General features: G+C 47.7%; 3 protein-coding genes and 1 non-coding gene across 4 annotated transcripts; 1 reads left to right on the forward strand and 3 right to left on the reverse strand.

Moving 5' to 3' along the window:
- The first annotated feature begins 2,266 nt into the window (after positions 1 to 2,266).
- SOWAHD (sosondowah ankyrin repeat domain family member D) lies at positions 2,267 to 3,493 on the forward strand. The gene has a single exon (XM_030967922.1). It carries the CDS (start codon positions 2,267 to 2,269, stop codon positions 3,266 to 3,268), a length of 1,002 nt encoding a protein of 333 aa, XP_030823782.1. The 3' UTR covers positions 3,269 to 3,493.
- A 3,929-nt stretch (positions 3,494 to 7,422) lies between these two features.
- On the reverse strand, positions 7,423 to 10,276 carry RPL39 (ribosomal protein L39). Its single transcript, XM_030967715.1, has 3 exons — positions 9,246 to 10,276; positions 8,952 to 9,055; positions 7,423 to 7,727 (listed from the first exon to the last, which is right to left on the reverse strand). The coding sequence occupies exons 1-3, from the start codon at positions 9,246 to 9,248 to the stop codon at positions 7,679 to 7,681; spliced, it is 156 nt and encodes a 51-aa protein (XP_030823575.1). The 5' UTR covers positions 9,249 to 10,276; the 3' UTR covers positions 7,423 to 7,678.
- LOC115915049 lies at positions 7,843 to 7,974 on the reverse strand. The gene has a single exon (XR_004061473.1). It is a non-coding gene; the product is annotated as a small nucleolar RNA SNORA69 (small nucleolar RNA).
- On the reverse strand, positions 10,161 to 16,598 carry UPF3B (UPF3B regulator of nonsense mediated mRNA decay). The gene is made up of 10 exons (XM_030967713.1): positions 16,333 to 16,598; positions 15,996 to 16,102; positions 15,777 to 15,883; positions 14,940 to 15,038; positions 14,488 to 14,598; positions 13,695 to 13,738; positions 12,941 to 13,129; positions 12,295 to 12,446; positions 11,290 to 11,602; positions 10,161 to 10,470 (listed from the first exon to the last, which is right to left on the reverse strand). Exons 1-10 carry the CDS (start codon positions 16,510 to 16,512, stop codon positions 10,324 to 10,326), a joined length of 1,449 nt encoding a protein of 482 aa, XP_030823573.1. The 5' UTR covers positions 16,513 to 16,598; the 3' UTR covers positions 10,161 to 10,323.
- Positions 16,599 to 16,600: the final 2 nt, after the last annotated feature.

The following is a 16,600-nucleotide window of genomic DNA, read 5'->3' on the forward strand; positions in this document are numbered from 1 at the left end:
CCACCGCCGCTCCTGCCCGGCCCCGGTGCAGCCTCAGCTCCTGGCCTGTCTGAGCACAGCTGCAGCTTCGAGGCTGTAGCTGGTGCCGCTTGGGTTTCCCTTCATGTGATGGCAGCACAAGCACCAAACGAGGCTGAGGGAGAGGAAACTCAGTCCTTCCCCAAAGTAACTGTCCTGGCCCCTGGACTCCCGAGGTTGTCACCCTGATTTTATCATGGTCAGAGCTCACCAGTGTGTCCAGTCCCTAATACAGGCATGACCACGGTGGCCCTGAATGGGAGGCTTGCTTTGCGCCGTTAATGCCTTCATTCCACAAGAGCAGCTCCTTATTTCCCCCCTTGTTTTCCCCAGATGCCACCCAAGTGTTTTCAACTGTTCACCAGGATCTCATGCCTGTGTGGTTCAAGTTCTCTGCCTCCCTGAGCCCACAGATGCCACCAAAACCCAGTGACAAAATCAGGCAACTCCAGAAAGGGAACAAGGGGGCAATTATGCTTTTACCACCAGTTGTTTGGGGTTTGAGACTATGCCAACTCCTCACACATCCCAGAAAAACTGGTCCAAGTGGTTGGGAAAAGGCAAAGGCCCTCAAGGCTGACGACCAGCTCAGGGCAAGTCAGAGCAGGGCTAAAGCTTAGGGAAGGCAAAGAAAAAAGCTTCAAGGGGCTGTTGTGGCTTTTAGCTGCCTGACCAGCTGCAAAACCACCTGGTGACAGTTCAGCCACGGGTGTCAGAGCAGCCATGGATAAGAAACTTCTGGAGAGAAAGAGGACTGGGAGCTTTTGCGGCAGAAGAATTAGTCCTGATTGATAACAAAATTAGGGTACAGAATACTGGCTGCAGCTGCCAGCAATGCCAGGCGTGGACTGTGTTACAAAGGGGATTATGGCAAGACAGGAAGGCCAAATTCCCAGTGGGATGAAACATTGGAGCCAAACAGTGTCCCAGGCTGGGCTTCCCTTACATCAGAGAAACCCACCAGCCACTGGAACACGGGCTCTGGGGACAGTAACCTGGGCCTTCCTGAGCACAGCATCAAGGACAAGCATTGCAGCCATGGGGGGCTGTTTCAGGGGGGCTGTAAGGCAAGTGTTTCAGTGAGACAACCTTGGGGTGCTGCTCGGGTCAGAGGAAGTCCTGGGACCAGTGTCATGGATATACACACGCCACACAATGTAACAGGGTCTGACCCTGCTAAGAATGCTGGGTTCAAGTGAATGTTTTCAATCAGTCTTTTGTTAGTTCTTTGGTTACAGCTCAAGCTGGTGCTTCCAGAGAGGAGCCCCAACCCAAATTCACACCTCTCAGTTATACCCCTGATACTCATCACCCAACCCAAGTCAATCACTAAATTTTGGTTGGCAGTATTGATTTCTTGCTGGGTTTCACTGGAGCTCGGGTGGCTGCCTTCTGATGTTACTTTATTCTCCTGGGATTGTCTCCTTGGCCCTTATCACCTCCATTCTGCTCATATCTGCTGAATTCCAAGAGTGTTGTGTTAGCAGCATCATTTTATCAAAAGTTTATGTTTGGTCAGCTCTTATGGCCTAAGGCTTTGGCTGCTTCAGGTGCTACTGCTGAGCCAGCAGTGCTAAACGAGACTGTTGAGGCAGGAGAATACAGCTCAGCAATTTCTGCTGTAGCGTCAGCACTGAGCTGCCCAGGACCCCCGCGCTTCCGTCTGGTCCAGCGGTTCTGCACACTCCCTGTATTCCCGCTCCCTCCCTGTATTCTCCCCTGCCTCCCTGTATTCCCACACTTTCCCTGTATTCCCACACTTGCCTGTATTCCTGCATGCTCCCTGTATTCCCACACTTTCCCTGTATTCCCACACTCGTCTGTATTCCTGCATGCTCCCTGTATTCCCACACTTTCCCTGTATTCCCACACTTGCCTGTATTCCTGCATGCTCCCTGTATTCCCACACTTTCCCTGTATTCCCGCATTTTCCCTGTATTCCCGTACGCTCCCTGTATTCGCACCCGTTCCCGCAGCCCGGCCGCGCTCGCTCGGTGCCGGCTCAGGGGAGCGTGTCCGTCCGTGGGGGCAGAGCCAGCCGTGTTCGAGCCGTGCCTCACGGACACAGCGGGAGCGAGCAAAGGTCACCGCACCGCCCCGCCGCCGCCATGCCCCGCCGCCGCCGTGCCCCGCCGCCGCCGTGCGGATCGGTTCCTCCTTCGCCCCGGGCCGGCAGGGGAAGCGCGGGGTGAGTGCAGAGCAGCGTGAGCCGTGCCCTGCTGGGGACAGCCCTGGGAGAGGCACCGCCATGGCCCGGCAGGAGCGGGAGAAGGGCGAGGCAGAGCAGAAGGCAGCTGGCATCTCCCGGAGGTTCTCCTTCCTGGATGGCGCCCAGCCCCGAGCGGGCGGCCCGGCCCGCGGCTCCCATCTCTGGCCAGCCACGCTGGAGCGTTTCTACACCCAGCAGAAGATGGACACCAACAAAAGCATCAACTGGGGCAGGCACAGCCTGGGGAGCTGGGGTAGGACTTCAGGCAGGTTCTCTGTTAGCCCCAGCAGTTCCCGGAGGAAGGAGCTGAAGGAAATCCTCCTGCAGAGCAACAGCCCTGGCAGCACCATGAGGTTTGCCACTGCCCAGAAGACATCCAGCAGCAGCAGTGTTCGTGCAGAGCTGCACCAAGAGCAGAAGCCTGAGCAGAGCCCTGATCTGTTGCCCCTTGTCCTTGATCCCCTGGAACACGCGTGGCTGCTGACGGTGGCCGAGGGTGATGCAGACAGCATCATCAAGCTGCTGGACCTGGATCCCAGCCTGCTGACCAGGAGAGACTTTGTGACAGGCTTCACCGCTCTCCACTGGCTTGCCAAGCATGGCCACCATGAGAGCTTCATCCAGGTCATCTCCCATGCCCAGAAGAAAGGCTACCCTGTCAACATGAACATCCCCACAGCCAGCGGTGGGCTCACCCCTTTGCACCTGGCTGCCTTGCAGGGACACGAGGTGCTCATCAAGGTGCTGGTGGGAGCTTACGGGGCAGACACCACCTGCAGGGACCACAACGGGCGCAAGGCTTGGCAGTACCTGCCAGCAGACACCTCCAGGGACCTGAAGGAGCTGGCAGGGGCCTTGGAGGAGGACTTGGTCCAGCTGCACTCTCACAACACCAACAACAACTGTAAGTCATCCAGAGAGCCTGGGGCAGGGCAGGACTGTGTGGACTCCGGGGCCGAGGGAAAAGCCCAGCACTCCTGGGGCCTGTCAACCCTGCGAGGCTTTGTTAGACAGGCCTTTGCTTTCTTCCATGAGCGCTGAAGCTCTCCTGGCTTCACCAGTAAACCCATGCTGGATAGCAGCTGGAAAAGCCTGCAGGGAGCTAAGAACTTGGTACTCAAAATCCTGCCCAAGTGAGGGTTAAGCCATGGCACCATGGTCACCGGGGGTCTTGTGGTCTTTTGGGGCTACTCCAATGTGTGCGTGGAGCACCACGGCCATTGGGAGCAGTACCTTGGGACAGCCCTTCCAAAAAACTGCCTGTCTGCAGAGGGGGTTGTGCCCTGTGCCCCCGTGGATGGGGACTCCTTGCCGCATCCCAGCAGATCGCCATGGTCAGGGCTCATGGGTCAGCTCTGCTGTGGGGAGCTGCTCCAACACCCTGCGTGCCCACCATGGATGGTCAGGAGGATGCTGACCCACCACGTGTGGATCTCATGCTGCAAACACCTTCCAGCTCCCTGTGAGGTCTCCTGATCTCTGCCATATGCACCTTCTCTGGGTTGATGTTTGTTTATGACAGCTGATTATAAAGCTGATTCTCAGTAGAGTAAGACCTAAGGGCCCTCTTTGTCAGAAGAGTCCAGGCCAAGAGAAGCCTTTCAAAATGCAAAACAACTCACCCTGGCAGCCCTTCCCTTGAGAACCCCATCCCAGGAAGCCTGAAATGCTCATTCTCATTAGGAATGGGGGCCAGAGCAAAGGAGGCAGGAAGGACACAAGGGGGGTAGTATACGGTGGCCCCTGTGGGGATTAGAGTTCAGGAACAGCTCTGGAAAGATGATTCATCCTCAGAAACTGTGGAAAAGGTATATGAAGGCTGTGAGATTGAGATTATTTTTATTGCTACTGAAGTCATGCTCAAAAATGAAACTGATGAACATTGCTGTAGCAGCATAACAGTGCATGTATGTCTCAGTCACTGTATTAAAAGGGCAAAGCCTCTGCTCGCCTGTTTGTGTTTTGTTCACCAAGTGAAGATCTGCCCTGATGACTTCAACTTGTTTTTTACATTCTCAAAGACCAGTACTACTTCAAAATATCTTCAGAAAAACAACAGCCCCTTCCTCTCTCATCAGCATGAGACTATTCCTACACCCTTAAATAGCAGTTGTGTTTGAGAAGTGCTTCTCAGACAGGAACTGGGGAGTTTCTGTTCCCCAGGGCAGCCCTTGCAGGGACAACTCCTTTAGGGGGGCAGTTGTGCTTTTCTTTCCAGCTGCCTTTCAGGGGGCCTGCAGGGGTGACCGAGGGACTCAAGGTGATCTGACCTGGCTACACAGGTGCATTTGCATCTTGATGCAGAAAGATACACAAAGACACACAGGTGACTTCCTCTGGGGAACTAGAGCTGGGGGTTTCACAGATCCTGAGCAAACTCCAGTTATATTCAGACTGCCTGGACACCAAAATAACCCAGTCTGCAGTAATAACATGTGGAAGAGCAGCCTCCACAGGAGTGAACAGGGATCCAGGGACTGGATAATGCCCAGTCCAGGTGCCTGGGTGGATATGTAGATGTGTCTGGACATCTTAACCCCTGAGGTCAGCAGCAGATACATACAAAACACACTAGAACTAGATTTAATGCCTGATTTACAACAGTTTTGTAATGCTTTAACTCTAATAAATTGAAGATGTTGGCAATACAGCTCCTTCTGGAACTGCTGTGGCCACATCCATGCCATGGGAGAGCGGGCTGGCTTCTCACAAGTCTGCTCAGGCCAGCACAAACTCCATGAACAGCACTGATGTCAAGCTCTGGTAACCAAAGTGCTGTTGATAAGACATACAGGACTGACAAAATTTTTTTTTTACCTATTAGTCTTCTGTTACCCTTTTACAGCTGTCAGGGAAGGGGCACAGGATAGCTCTTACATCCTCCTCTGAGTAAGGCACAGAGTAAACAGCTGTATTGAGAATTTCCTTGAAGGAGCCATTTCCTTGGCAATAGTACCTGTGGCTTAGTCATGCTCCACCCAGAAACATGGACTTAAATGTTTCATTTGAAAGTAAAATTTGGCTGACAAATGCTGCACCTAAATATCACAAAATGATTTTCAGTTATTACCTCCTGTTGAGAGATAACCAAAATCCTGTAAAGACAGCTTGTGCCCTCATCCTTTGGTCATGGATTTGACCCAGTATTCTGTGCTGAGACAAATTAGGTGGGGACTTCAGAGCAGAACCAGAACTCTGCTTCTCTAGATGTGTTACAACATCCTCACCATGTCACCCCCTGCCCTGGGTGGGTCCCTTTCCACTGAGCAAAAAAAAAAAAAAAAAGATTTCCTTCCACCAACCCACCCCTTTGTCTCACTCGGTTCATTTTCATACCTACAGAAAGGCAGCTGATTTGGATATATATGTTTAAAAAAATATTCCTCCAGTACACAATCGCTCTCACTTTGCTTTTCACTCAGAAAACAAAACATATCCACAAAAATCAATGGACTAAAATATCCAAATATTTCTCTTTAAAGCTTCTGTTGATGCCTCAGTTATCATGTGTTAGCCCAGTTCTGCAGATATTCCTGATCCCCTCTTACAGGGAGGAGAGGGCAAAGAGAGCTGCCACAGACAACAGAAAACATTCAAACCCAGAGATATTTGTTTGGTTAAGGTTCTGCAGAGGATTGAGTTTAACCCAAGCTCAATTTGTACTAAATTTACTTTGTATTATCCCTTAACATCCAACTTGAAAAGCAGATTCAGTCAAATAGGGAAAATAATACAAGGAGTTATTTTCCAAAACAGTTCCTTAGTAGAAGCTACTTCCACCTAATAAAAATATTAGTCATGATAGTGATAGGGAGGGGACTTTCTAATAAATAGTAATAAATTGTCCAATCTGTTGCTCAGGAAAGTTTTCCCACAAATGCCATGGAAAAAACGGTCTCTTTCCATTCTCAAGTCCATAAAATTGCCGTTTTCCTCCTCAGCCAGATCCCCATAGACGCAATTACAGAGAAACTATGAGCAGTTTTGCCTGCCAGCAGTGATGTGGAGAGGCTGGAGGAGGTAAGCTGGATGCCAAGGCAGAACTGTTATTTCCTGAACACTCACTTCAAAAAGAGTGCAGAAAAGCTTTAAAAATCATTGAGGTCAGAGTGGCTGTAGCACACGAGCCTCTGGTCAAACACTTCTGGCACTGCTGTTTACTGCTTTCCCCTGATGAGGAACTGGAGCCCAGACTCCTGCCAGACAGGATAAGATACCTCTGAAGTATCCTGAAGCTGATAAAAATCCCAGCCTTGCTCACCTTGACTTACAGAACCCTGCAGAACACCTTAGGAAGGAGGCACCTCGTGACCTCTGAGTGAGATGTGCATTTCTGAGCATTATTTACCTGTTTGGCACATGCTGTACCCAGAGTTATTTGCTCAGAGTTGCAATACCAAGGAGATAAATCTATTTACCCTCAGTGTGAAAAGCAGCAACCCAGAAGGTATGGCAGCCTGAAACGTCCTCAGGAACTGCCTCTCAGGACAGACCCACGAGCTGAGGCTGAAGGCAGGAATGAAGCAGCACCTTGGCAGCCCTCAGTGTCAGGATGGGCTTGGCCACAGCCCAGGACAGGCTCACAGCAGCAGCAGGGATTTCCTGCTGACCAGAGCAGTGACCCCAGCTCAGAGCAGTGAGCAGAAAGGACTGGGTGCAGAGCCACAGCTCCTCCTCCACTTCCCTGCAGTAAATTGGTTTCACAGGCCCCAGCAGAGAATACCAGCACAGGGGAGCTGGAGTGCCAGAGATCAGAGACCCTTAATCCCCTTTTCCCCCTCCCCTTTTTAAACAGCTGCAGAATATCCCTTTGAGCCCCATCTTAAATTTCTACCTGTCTGCTGAGAATGTTTTATACTAAGGTGCACCTGTGGTTGGTGTTGATTTATCAAACCAACACAGACCCCTCAGCAAAACTCCTGTTAATATTCTAAGGAGTACACAGACATTATGCACTGCACTCTACAGTACTGCATTTTGTAAGAGATTTTCTTCAAGTCTGATTTTGACTTTTTTTTTTTTTAAGTGGTACTTTGCTCCTGAAGGTTTACAGTCAGTGAAAAGAAGACAGAGCCTACTCTCCCTGAAAAGAGCTGCCAGGGTTTCTCATATTAAGTGAGAATATAACTACCATTACCATTAATTTGATTGTTAAAATCCCACCACATACATATGAAATAATTTTCAAAACCAAAGTCATTCAGGTCCATATTTATTAGTAAGCCTGTGCAGTGCCAATGCTCACGGTGATGCCTGAAAGAACACTAATAGAACACAGTCTCCATGTTTCAGATACAAAGATTTTCCCAGTTAACATCAACATCCCAGACCAGCTTATAAAAACCCCACACGGGGGACTGCACTCCAGCACCACAGAAGGAATGTCTTGAGGCTGTTATGGATCTGACACAGAAAGACCAATGTTCATTAGAGCTCCTGGGACAGTCTCTCTTACAAGCCCAGTTTGGTCCTCCTCCAGTGTCTCCTTTTGGAGTTGTACCTAAGACAAAAGCAGAGTGAATTAGCCAAGTGCACACACACATTTGTTAAACAAGAAAGCAGAACAGCACATGCAGAAGTCTCTTCCATGAAAGCACACTAATTTGTGAGCATGTACTTGTCCATGTTAAGAACAAATGCTTTCACCACGGTGCGGGTGAAAGCAGAGACAGTGTTAACAGAGTTGCTCTCAGCAGGAAAATGGCAGCACTCCCACAGCAGGAAGCACTGCAATTGCAGCCTGCTTTAACACAAAGCTTGGACAGAACCCATGGCCCAGCTGCTCAAGCCCGGAGACCAAAATCCATGATTTTTTCCTATGGTCACGTATTCCAGAGTACTGCAATTCAGCTGAAACAGAACCCAGCTGTAACCTGGCATGTGGCAGACAAGGATCCAGCTGAGTGCAAGAACCACATATCCCACCCAGAAACAAGCTGGGTGGGATATGTGGTTCTTGCACTCAGCTACAGGAGCAGCTACAGGAACAGAACCCAGCAATGTTGTGCTCGGTCACTGCCTGAGCCAGCCAGTGCTGCTGCCTTCAAAAGCCCAGATGGAGGAGTGTATGAGATAATAAACTATGCTGCAAGTTTTCAACCAGAGGACTTGGACAGGCACGACCATGTGCATTCCCCATGTGCACCCAGTGTGTCACAGCACTCAGCATTTCCCTAAGCACAGTGCTCGAGAACAAACACAACAGGAAAGCAAGGAACTATGACAAGTTAATTCTACAGTCAGGTGCCAAGCACTTCGTACTATCAATATGACTTCCCATACACCCAACAAGTCCTTTGCTTCCTTTGCTCCCTGAACCTCAGAGCACCCATGCTCAGGAACCATTCCTTGAAAATGCAGGAGCCCAAAGGGGCAGCTATGAGAGAAGACAGGAATTGGGAAGGGGAACGTCAGAAACAGAGAAGCTACCACAGAACAAAATCTGGAATGTATCATCCACACGTACAGTTCAGGTTTTCACTTTACATGTACCACTGCGGAACGTCTGTGGACACTTACAGAGCACTGGTGCAAAACCACTATAGAAAATGGCATGGAAGCCTCGGCTGCCCTACCATCCCCGCCCGGCCCTCCCGGGCACAAACTGCGCCTTGGCGGCACAAACGCCGCCAGCTCCCGCCCTCGGCCCGGCCCGCCCAGCCCAAGCCGCCTGGCGCAGCCTGCACGGCCGCAGCTCCTCAGAAGCCCCGGCCGAGCTCCTTACCTGATCTTATTGCCGGTTTTCATGCGAATCCACTGCGGGATGGGCCGGTTCTGCTTCTGCTTCTTGGCGAGGAAGCGTTTGATCTTGAACGTCTTGTGCGACGACTGCAAGAGAGCGCAGCGGTCAGTGCCTCACCCAGCCCCGGCATAGCCGCCAGGCCTCGGCCAGCCGGGAATGGCGCCCCCGGCTCCCTCCCGCTCCCTCCGCCCGCCCGGCAGGACCCCCCAACGCGGCGGCCTCGGGGAGAGGGCTCGGGGCGCGGCGGGAGGGCGCGGATGGCGGCGGATGTCTCACCATGGCGCGGAGCGGCGCGGCTTCCCGGCGATGGCGGCGTCCGAGGAGGCGGAAAGGGCGGAGCGGCGGCGGCGGTGCGGGCGCAGCGCCCCCTGCCGGCCCGGCGGCCCCGCACGCACAGAGGGACGGCGGCGGCCGAGCGAGTTTGTGCGAGTTTATTTGGGTTTAGTACAAAAAACAGCTATGGCTAAAATCGCTAGCTTGGGAGGACCTGCTACTGGCGAAGTCTCATTCTGGGCTGTAAAACAATACTTCAAGTTATGAGGGAAGAGGCAGAAGTTCCAAGAGGGCACGAGTTCAGAAACATTTCAGACTTGAGTGAAGGGAAAATACTGGAAAAGAAAAGGATGCCCAAACCAGCTCCATTTGATGAAAAATAAGCATTTCAATGTAGGGAGACTTTACATGAGAATTTATCAAGTCATATTCAACTATTAAGCCAGCTTATTCATACACTCCAACTTAAGTTACTTTATCGACAGAACCACTGAAGAGGATGGTCTCTCCCTCCCTAACACGGTTTTACTGCACTGCCAGATGTTCTGCTCCTTGTGTGCCAAAAGGCTCCTATCCACTGGTACCTCAACAGCCCCAGCCTGTGTTTGTGTCTCAATGCTAGACTGACACACTTCAGCTTTCACTGCCTCACGTAGGAGCACCACGAACACAGCAACACCTGTGTTAACTCCAGGCAACTCCAAGCTTGCTCTGCTTAAGTGCATCCAACACTGGCTCTAATTGCCTTAGAGCTCTGGCTTTTGATCCAGGTGTCATTCCCTCCTGACCAACTGATTTATTATCAAACTTAAGGCCATAAAGTCTTTCTATTTCGCAAGGATTCTCTTCTCTGCTGTAGTTAGATGCTGGGAAAATAAGTTCAAATAACTGAAAATATTACAATGAGAACACATTTCAAATTTGGAATCTACAACTGAGTTTCTTTAACCAGAAACATCCAACAGCACAATGCCCCCTTTTCTTCCTTTGTTCCTTGTTCGCTCCGAAGGCACTTCTGGATTGCGTAGTACATGCTCTTTGGCTGCACAGACAGTCAGAACACATAAGGCTGGCACATCAGTCACTCCTCTTCCTTCGTGTGACTGCTCTCACCCTCGTGTTTCTTATCCACTCCCTGATCTGGGGGCTTTGCAGCACTGTCTTCATACTGACACAATCTGCTCCGGCTTCGGGCCCCGGGCTGGTACAGCTGCATTGCTGGGCGATCCTGAAATAAATCAAAACTATTTAGATTCTTTCATAACTCCCTGCTCTCAGGGTTATTATGACATCATTTCTATGGTATTAGAAATGGCTCAAATTCAAACTTTTCAGGCTAAGTTTAATTATTCCACAGTGGTGGCAAAGTAACTTCAATTGTCCCAAATCAAGGTTGTCTCTGTTGAAAAGCAACGTCCCTGTTCAAACCACAATGAAACTGCTCAGAGTTGAGGTTATTTGTAACGAGTTTCCTGTTGAGTTCAGCTCACATCCTCTCAGAAGAGAGGCCAAAGTTTCAAAACCTTGTGTTTCATTTGTACCTGACAATGTCTTAAGTGATACAGAAAACAAGCACAGAGATACCGCAAAAACAGATTTTGTAGAGTATATAAAATTACACTCAAGACATTATTTCCTGAACCTAGAGCATGTGTCATATTCTGCAAGTTGCAGTTTCCTATTTTAAGGAACCTGTTCAATCACACTCCCACTCTGAGATGCATTTTCAGGCATCATAAGATCAGCAGACACAGATTACTGATAGTCTGCCAGCACCTTAAAGAGATGGCCTATGGCACAAGTCAGCAAATAAAAAAGGGATCAGGGTCTTACAATTTAACCCATCTTTTCTTGGATTAGTTCTCACACAGCGATAAGAAATACTGTTAAGCAAATTTTAGTGCGCATTTCTAGCAATGGCAGAGTTTGCTGCAGAACAGGGAGAAGTTTCAACAGAGAAATCACATGGTTCTTTCCTTGAAGTGTTTTTATCGTAAAAACCACAGATCCCTATGAAACAACACATGAATTTAAAGAAATCCAGCACCTTGTTTCTGATACGATCCCTCTTAATTGTATCCTCTTTTTTATCGTCTTTGGTTACTTTCTCAGATTTGTCCGTGCTGCTGGTAAAGTCTGTAAGATCACTTTTCTTTCCCTTTTCTCTGAGTAAGTCTCTCTCCTTTTTCACCTCTTCCTCTTTTCTTCTAAAAACCTTCTCTTTCTCATAGCGCTCTTTCTGCCTCCGACGCTCCTCTTCTTGGCGCCTCAGTTTCTCTCTCTGTGCTCTCTCATATTCTCTGTCTCTGTCAAAATCTCTATCTCGGTCCCTGTAGTCCTTTACACACTCATCTTCTGATCTGTATGAAAACAAAACTGAAAATTAAGCTCAAAAGATTCATCAAACAGAGCTGGGAGATCAATGTAATAGTGGTGTAAATGTGCAATAGGAAGATGACACACTGGCAGGTACTAGGGAGCTCTTGGGAGGCTGTGATAGCCCAAGTCATGCATGACAGCCAGAGAGGACACTGACCACTAGAGCTTCCCAGCCTAATCTCTTCTGGCTTTGAAAAAAACATCTGAATTTGTCTGTCTTATCTGTATTTCTCACATGGCAGAACTGAACCTCAAACAGATCATGGAGCTGTTGAGAATTACATTTTCCACTTTGACTTTTTACAAGAGTTAGAGGAACTGGTAACTGGAAAACACCTCTCCTCTTGCCATGGTTATAATAATTATCTCATTGCAAGGACAGTGCTCACAGCCTGCTGCATTCACCTACATACGGGCTTCCTTAGTGGAATTCCTATAATGAGTTGTAAAAATATCAAAATTCGTCCACTAATGAAGAATTTCCAGGTAATTCACAGAGCTTTCTGTAATCATGGGGATGTGCACTGGCACAGAGAACACAGCTCATGCCTTATATGAGAAAAAGCATTTGAAAGGAATTTCAAAACATGGTCATGGCAGAGCAGCCTAAGCCTCAGTACAATCAGGAAACAAGTTATAGATACATATATATTTATAGCAAGTACTAGAATACTTTTTTGCCTTCTCTTCTTTTGTCTCCCCATCAGATCGTTTGGCAGATGCACTACTCGCATTTTTTTCCTCCCTCAGAGTCTCTCTTTCCAGTTTCTTGGATTTTTCTTTTCTCTCCAAGTCTTTTTCATCTTTTTCAGGCTTCTTAAGTAGCTACAAAGAAAACAGAAGTCTCAACTAAAAAGCTCACTCTAACACATATTGTCTGGCACAACACCGAAATTGCATCAAAGGAACCACAGGCCAGTAAGAAGTAAACATTAAAGAAATATTACTGCAAATCACAGTATTTCTAAAAGCTGGAGTGTATGAGTAAGCATTATTCACACAGCAGACTAGGATTTTTCTCCTAAACCAGGTTGTTTTAGAAAGCTTAAAAATAGTCTCCATTCCATAGTGAATTCACAATCCTGTTTACCGCAGCATGTACAACAGTCACATGACAAAAACTTTAAATATTACTATGAAACATTACAGCATGTAAACCTTTACAATGCCTACTACTGAATATTACAAAAAAATTGGTCATTTGCTAACACCAAAATCATATGATTCTTCACACAATAACCAAAGTACATTTTGAGACTGATATACAAATAATAGGGGAAAGGGAGTGTAACAGTTTATAGTAAAGAACTGTTCTAGACCTTAATCTTTGGTTCTTCTTTTGATCTGTCTCTTTCTTTTTCTGGGCATCTGTCTACTTTCTTCAATTTTTCTGCCTCTTTTCTCTTCCTTCTCTCCTCTTCTTTCCATTTTCTTCTTTCTTCTTCTCTTTGTCTTTTTCTTTCTAATTCTCTCCTCCTTCTCTCCTCTCTTTTTTCTTCTCTCAGTCTCTGTGTATGTAAAAACAAAGAGAAAGTGTTTCTCCACAGCAGAAAACATCTCTTTAAGCCGTCAAACAACTCACCTCAAAGCTGCCTTTATTATAAAAGTCCTCTCATCTCTGTTGTTGTTGTGAACCTGAACATGTTGTAGCAGTATTTTTTTACTCATAAGTCTTAATTTGTAGTGTCTTAAAAAACTCAAATACATCACTAGCTTCATCCTTTATCATTAAAATTTTAATTAAATCTGCCCCACCTCTGCTTTTCTCCATTGCTAAAAGTTAAAATAACATTAGGAGAAAGATCACTTACAAGGACCTCAGCCATACTGCAATAAAAACAGAAGCACTACAATGGAATCTCTTTTGTCAGTGCAAAAAGAGGTGTTTTGCTGTGACCAGAATGTACCCAAAGCACCACCATTCCAACACTCTACTCCTTTAAAATATATTAACCAGAAGTTGACAGTTTGGGTCAAAAGCTCCTTCTTCAAAAGGAAGGGCAGAAATGCATCAACATACAATGAGCAAATTGTACTTGCAAACAGTAAGAAAATTCTGGAGGTAAGTCTTACCTGTTTATTTTTCAAGAAGTTCAATAAAGGAGTAGTCTTTTTAGCTGGAGAATAGATAAAACAAATGTAAATATCTTGCCTTATCCAATACTGCAATACTTACAACAGAGCTCTATATGAAGTGAAGCAGCCTTACACATTCCCCTGCCTGTCATACATACATCCCAATAGTTGCCACTGTCTGGAGATAGGTTTGGAATATTTGTTTCACTGCTGTATTGCTGTTAAACAAATATTCCAAACCTATCTCCAAACAGTGGCAACTATTAGGATTCTATAAACTTCTTCAGGATACTAACAGGATATCTCTTACTTATCCCTATCCCTTAGGATATCCCTATCTCTACATTCAGTCTGCATTAGGCTTTTTCCAGACACTCATTTTTAAAGAGATCCCTGTAAGATACTTAAAAAGAGCAACCTGGCCATTTTTTGTGGTATTTTACCCAACCACTCTATCTCTTAACTTGTGCCTGCATGGAACACCACTGATCACAGCACTGGGCATTAAACACCACTGCATCTCACTGAAATGCAGCCACTCCACAGCCTGCTCTGGCTAACAAACACCTGCAACAGGAAGGAACTTTGTCATCTAAAACCTATACCTACAGAAGAATTTAGAGCATGGGAACAAAACAAAACACTCAATAATATTAGCCTAAATGTTTAACAAATAGTAAGCAGGCACACAAAAGGATTCAGTCACCTCCAGGCTGAGGTTCAAATTACAAAACATATTTGTTTCTTTGTGATCTAGGGAAATGTAACTATAGTACATAGATTTCCATACCTATTAGCTCTTTGTTTCTTGCTTCTATTTCCTCCAACAAAGTTTCAGGAGTGGAGGTTAGTTTTTCATCATCTGCACTGTAACTTTCCAAAAACTTCTTGTATTCTGGATCTACATAGAAGAGAAGGAAAAAAAGGGGGAGGAAGAAGAGATACTGTAGCATGAGAAGTATTTACATCATGCACTGCTCAGTTACATTTACTTCAGCTGGGTTGTTTATATGCCACCTTTACATAAGTTAGCAGCTCAAATGAGCTGCTGTATTATGTTTGTCTGGGACAATCATATTTAATAGATTTCTAGCTGACAAAGCAGTGCTCATAAACTTCACATATAATTAAGCAAACATCCTATTGGTGGAACTATAGTGTCACAATAAAAACATTACATTCAAATTACTGCTAAGAGTTTCAAGTCTACACATGCAGAAACAAACTAGCTTGCTGTTATACCATCTTCAATAGTTCCAGTTTTGGCATCCTTTTTCTTACTCTTCTTTTTTGCAGCTTTTTGGAAAGGTGCAAACTCAACTATGGCAGCATATTCCTGACCTGTTAAGAGAAAAAAATACATTAAAATAAAGATGAAACAGATATAAAGTAGATTATATTGTCCATATCTAAAGCAGAAAGGTAAGTCTCACAAGAAATATGCAATACCAGAAGAGACTACTTACACAGCATAAAAACATTATTGTATTTGGAAAACCATTTAATAAAAAAACCAAACCACTCTACAGACAGCAGAATTTATGACCTTAACACTTTCACTATACTAATAAACCAGCAAACTCACAGGCTGACAAGGACACACTAGATTTAAGATTGCCCATGACTGTCAGTTCCACCACCTCAGCAGCACCACACCATGTAATGGCCTCATCCTACAGACTCTGCATACATCGTGCAAGAAAAAATATTTTAAGTTAATACAACTAAGGCAAATCTCAATTTTTGACAAAATATAGCAGAATACAACACATGACAAGCAGGCTTTAATGCTTTATCTTCTGACAAGAACACTACATTTATAGCTGCACGAATCCAGCAGAGTATGGCAAACACACTTGTGCTGTTACACTGCAAACCAACTCATTTAAAGGACTTAGATGTTATCAGATCTATGTATGTAGGTATTTCTAGAGGTATTGGAACTGTTTTTGAGGCACTAAACCCAAACAAGTCAGACGTGGCTGCTTGCACCACCCCTCCAAAGCTCAGCCAGCACACGGGAAGCAGCAACTCAGACAGCAGGGAAGCAGCAACATCCATCGAGTGCCGTTCACTTACCTTTGTGATCGACAAAAACGTAGCCATCGAAGCGATCCCTGAAGAGGACGATGTCTTCCTGGTTCTTGAAGTTGATGTAGGCTCTGGAGAACATGTGCGGGTACAAGCTGCAGAGACACAAACCGAGAGCGCTGCGCTGACGAGGCGGCGGCGCCACTGGGGCCCGGCTGGCGGTAGCGGCGGCTCCCGGGAGCGCCCGGACTGGGCAGGCGGCCGTACCTGGAGTCGTTGGCGAAGAACTCGAAGTAGTCGTGCTCGGGCAGAGGCTGCAGGTGCTCCTCCAGCTGCTCCTTCGTCAGGCTGGGCGGCAGCCGGCGGATCACCACCTGCGGCACGGCAGGACCGGCGCTCAGGGCGGCGGCAGCGCCGGGGACGAGTCATTACCGCGCCTCCCCCGACACGTCCCGTCCCAGGGGGGCCCCGCAAGCGGCCCGTTAGCGGGGGAAGGTCCCGTTACAGAGGGGAAGCCCTGTTACCGGAGGGAGGAGGGGCCCGTTACAGAGGGCGAGCCCCGTTACCGGGGAGGGCGCCGTTCCCGGCGGCACGCAGGCCCCACCTTGCTGAGCGTCTCCTTCTTGTCCTTGGGCCGCTCCAGGCGATCGAGCTCGGCGGTGCCGGCTCTGCCGTCCGTGCCGGCGGCGGAGCCCGAGCCCGGTCCCGCGGGCAGCAGAACGCCCGGCCCGGCGGAGGCCCCGCGCCGCTCCTTGGGCCTGGCGTTCTCCTTGTCCTCCTTCATCCCGATCCCGATCCTGACTCCGGCCCGGGCTGCGCCGCGCGCACCCAATCACCGCCGCCTCTCGCGAGACTGCGCCATAAAGCTGCCA

Source organism: Camarhynchus parvulus, chromosome 4A (assembly GCF_901933205.1).
Source record: "Camarhynchus parvulus chromosome 4A, STF_HiC, whole genome shotgun sequence".
NCBI classification, from domain to species: domain Eukaryota; kingdom Metazoa; phylum Chordata; class Aves; order Passeriformes; family Thraupidae; genus Camarhynchus; species Camarhynchus parvulus.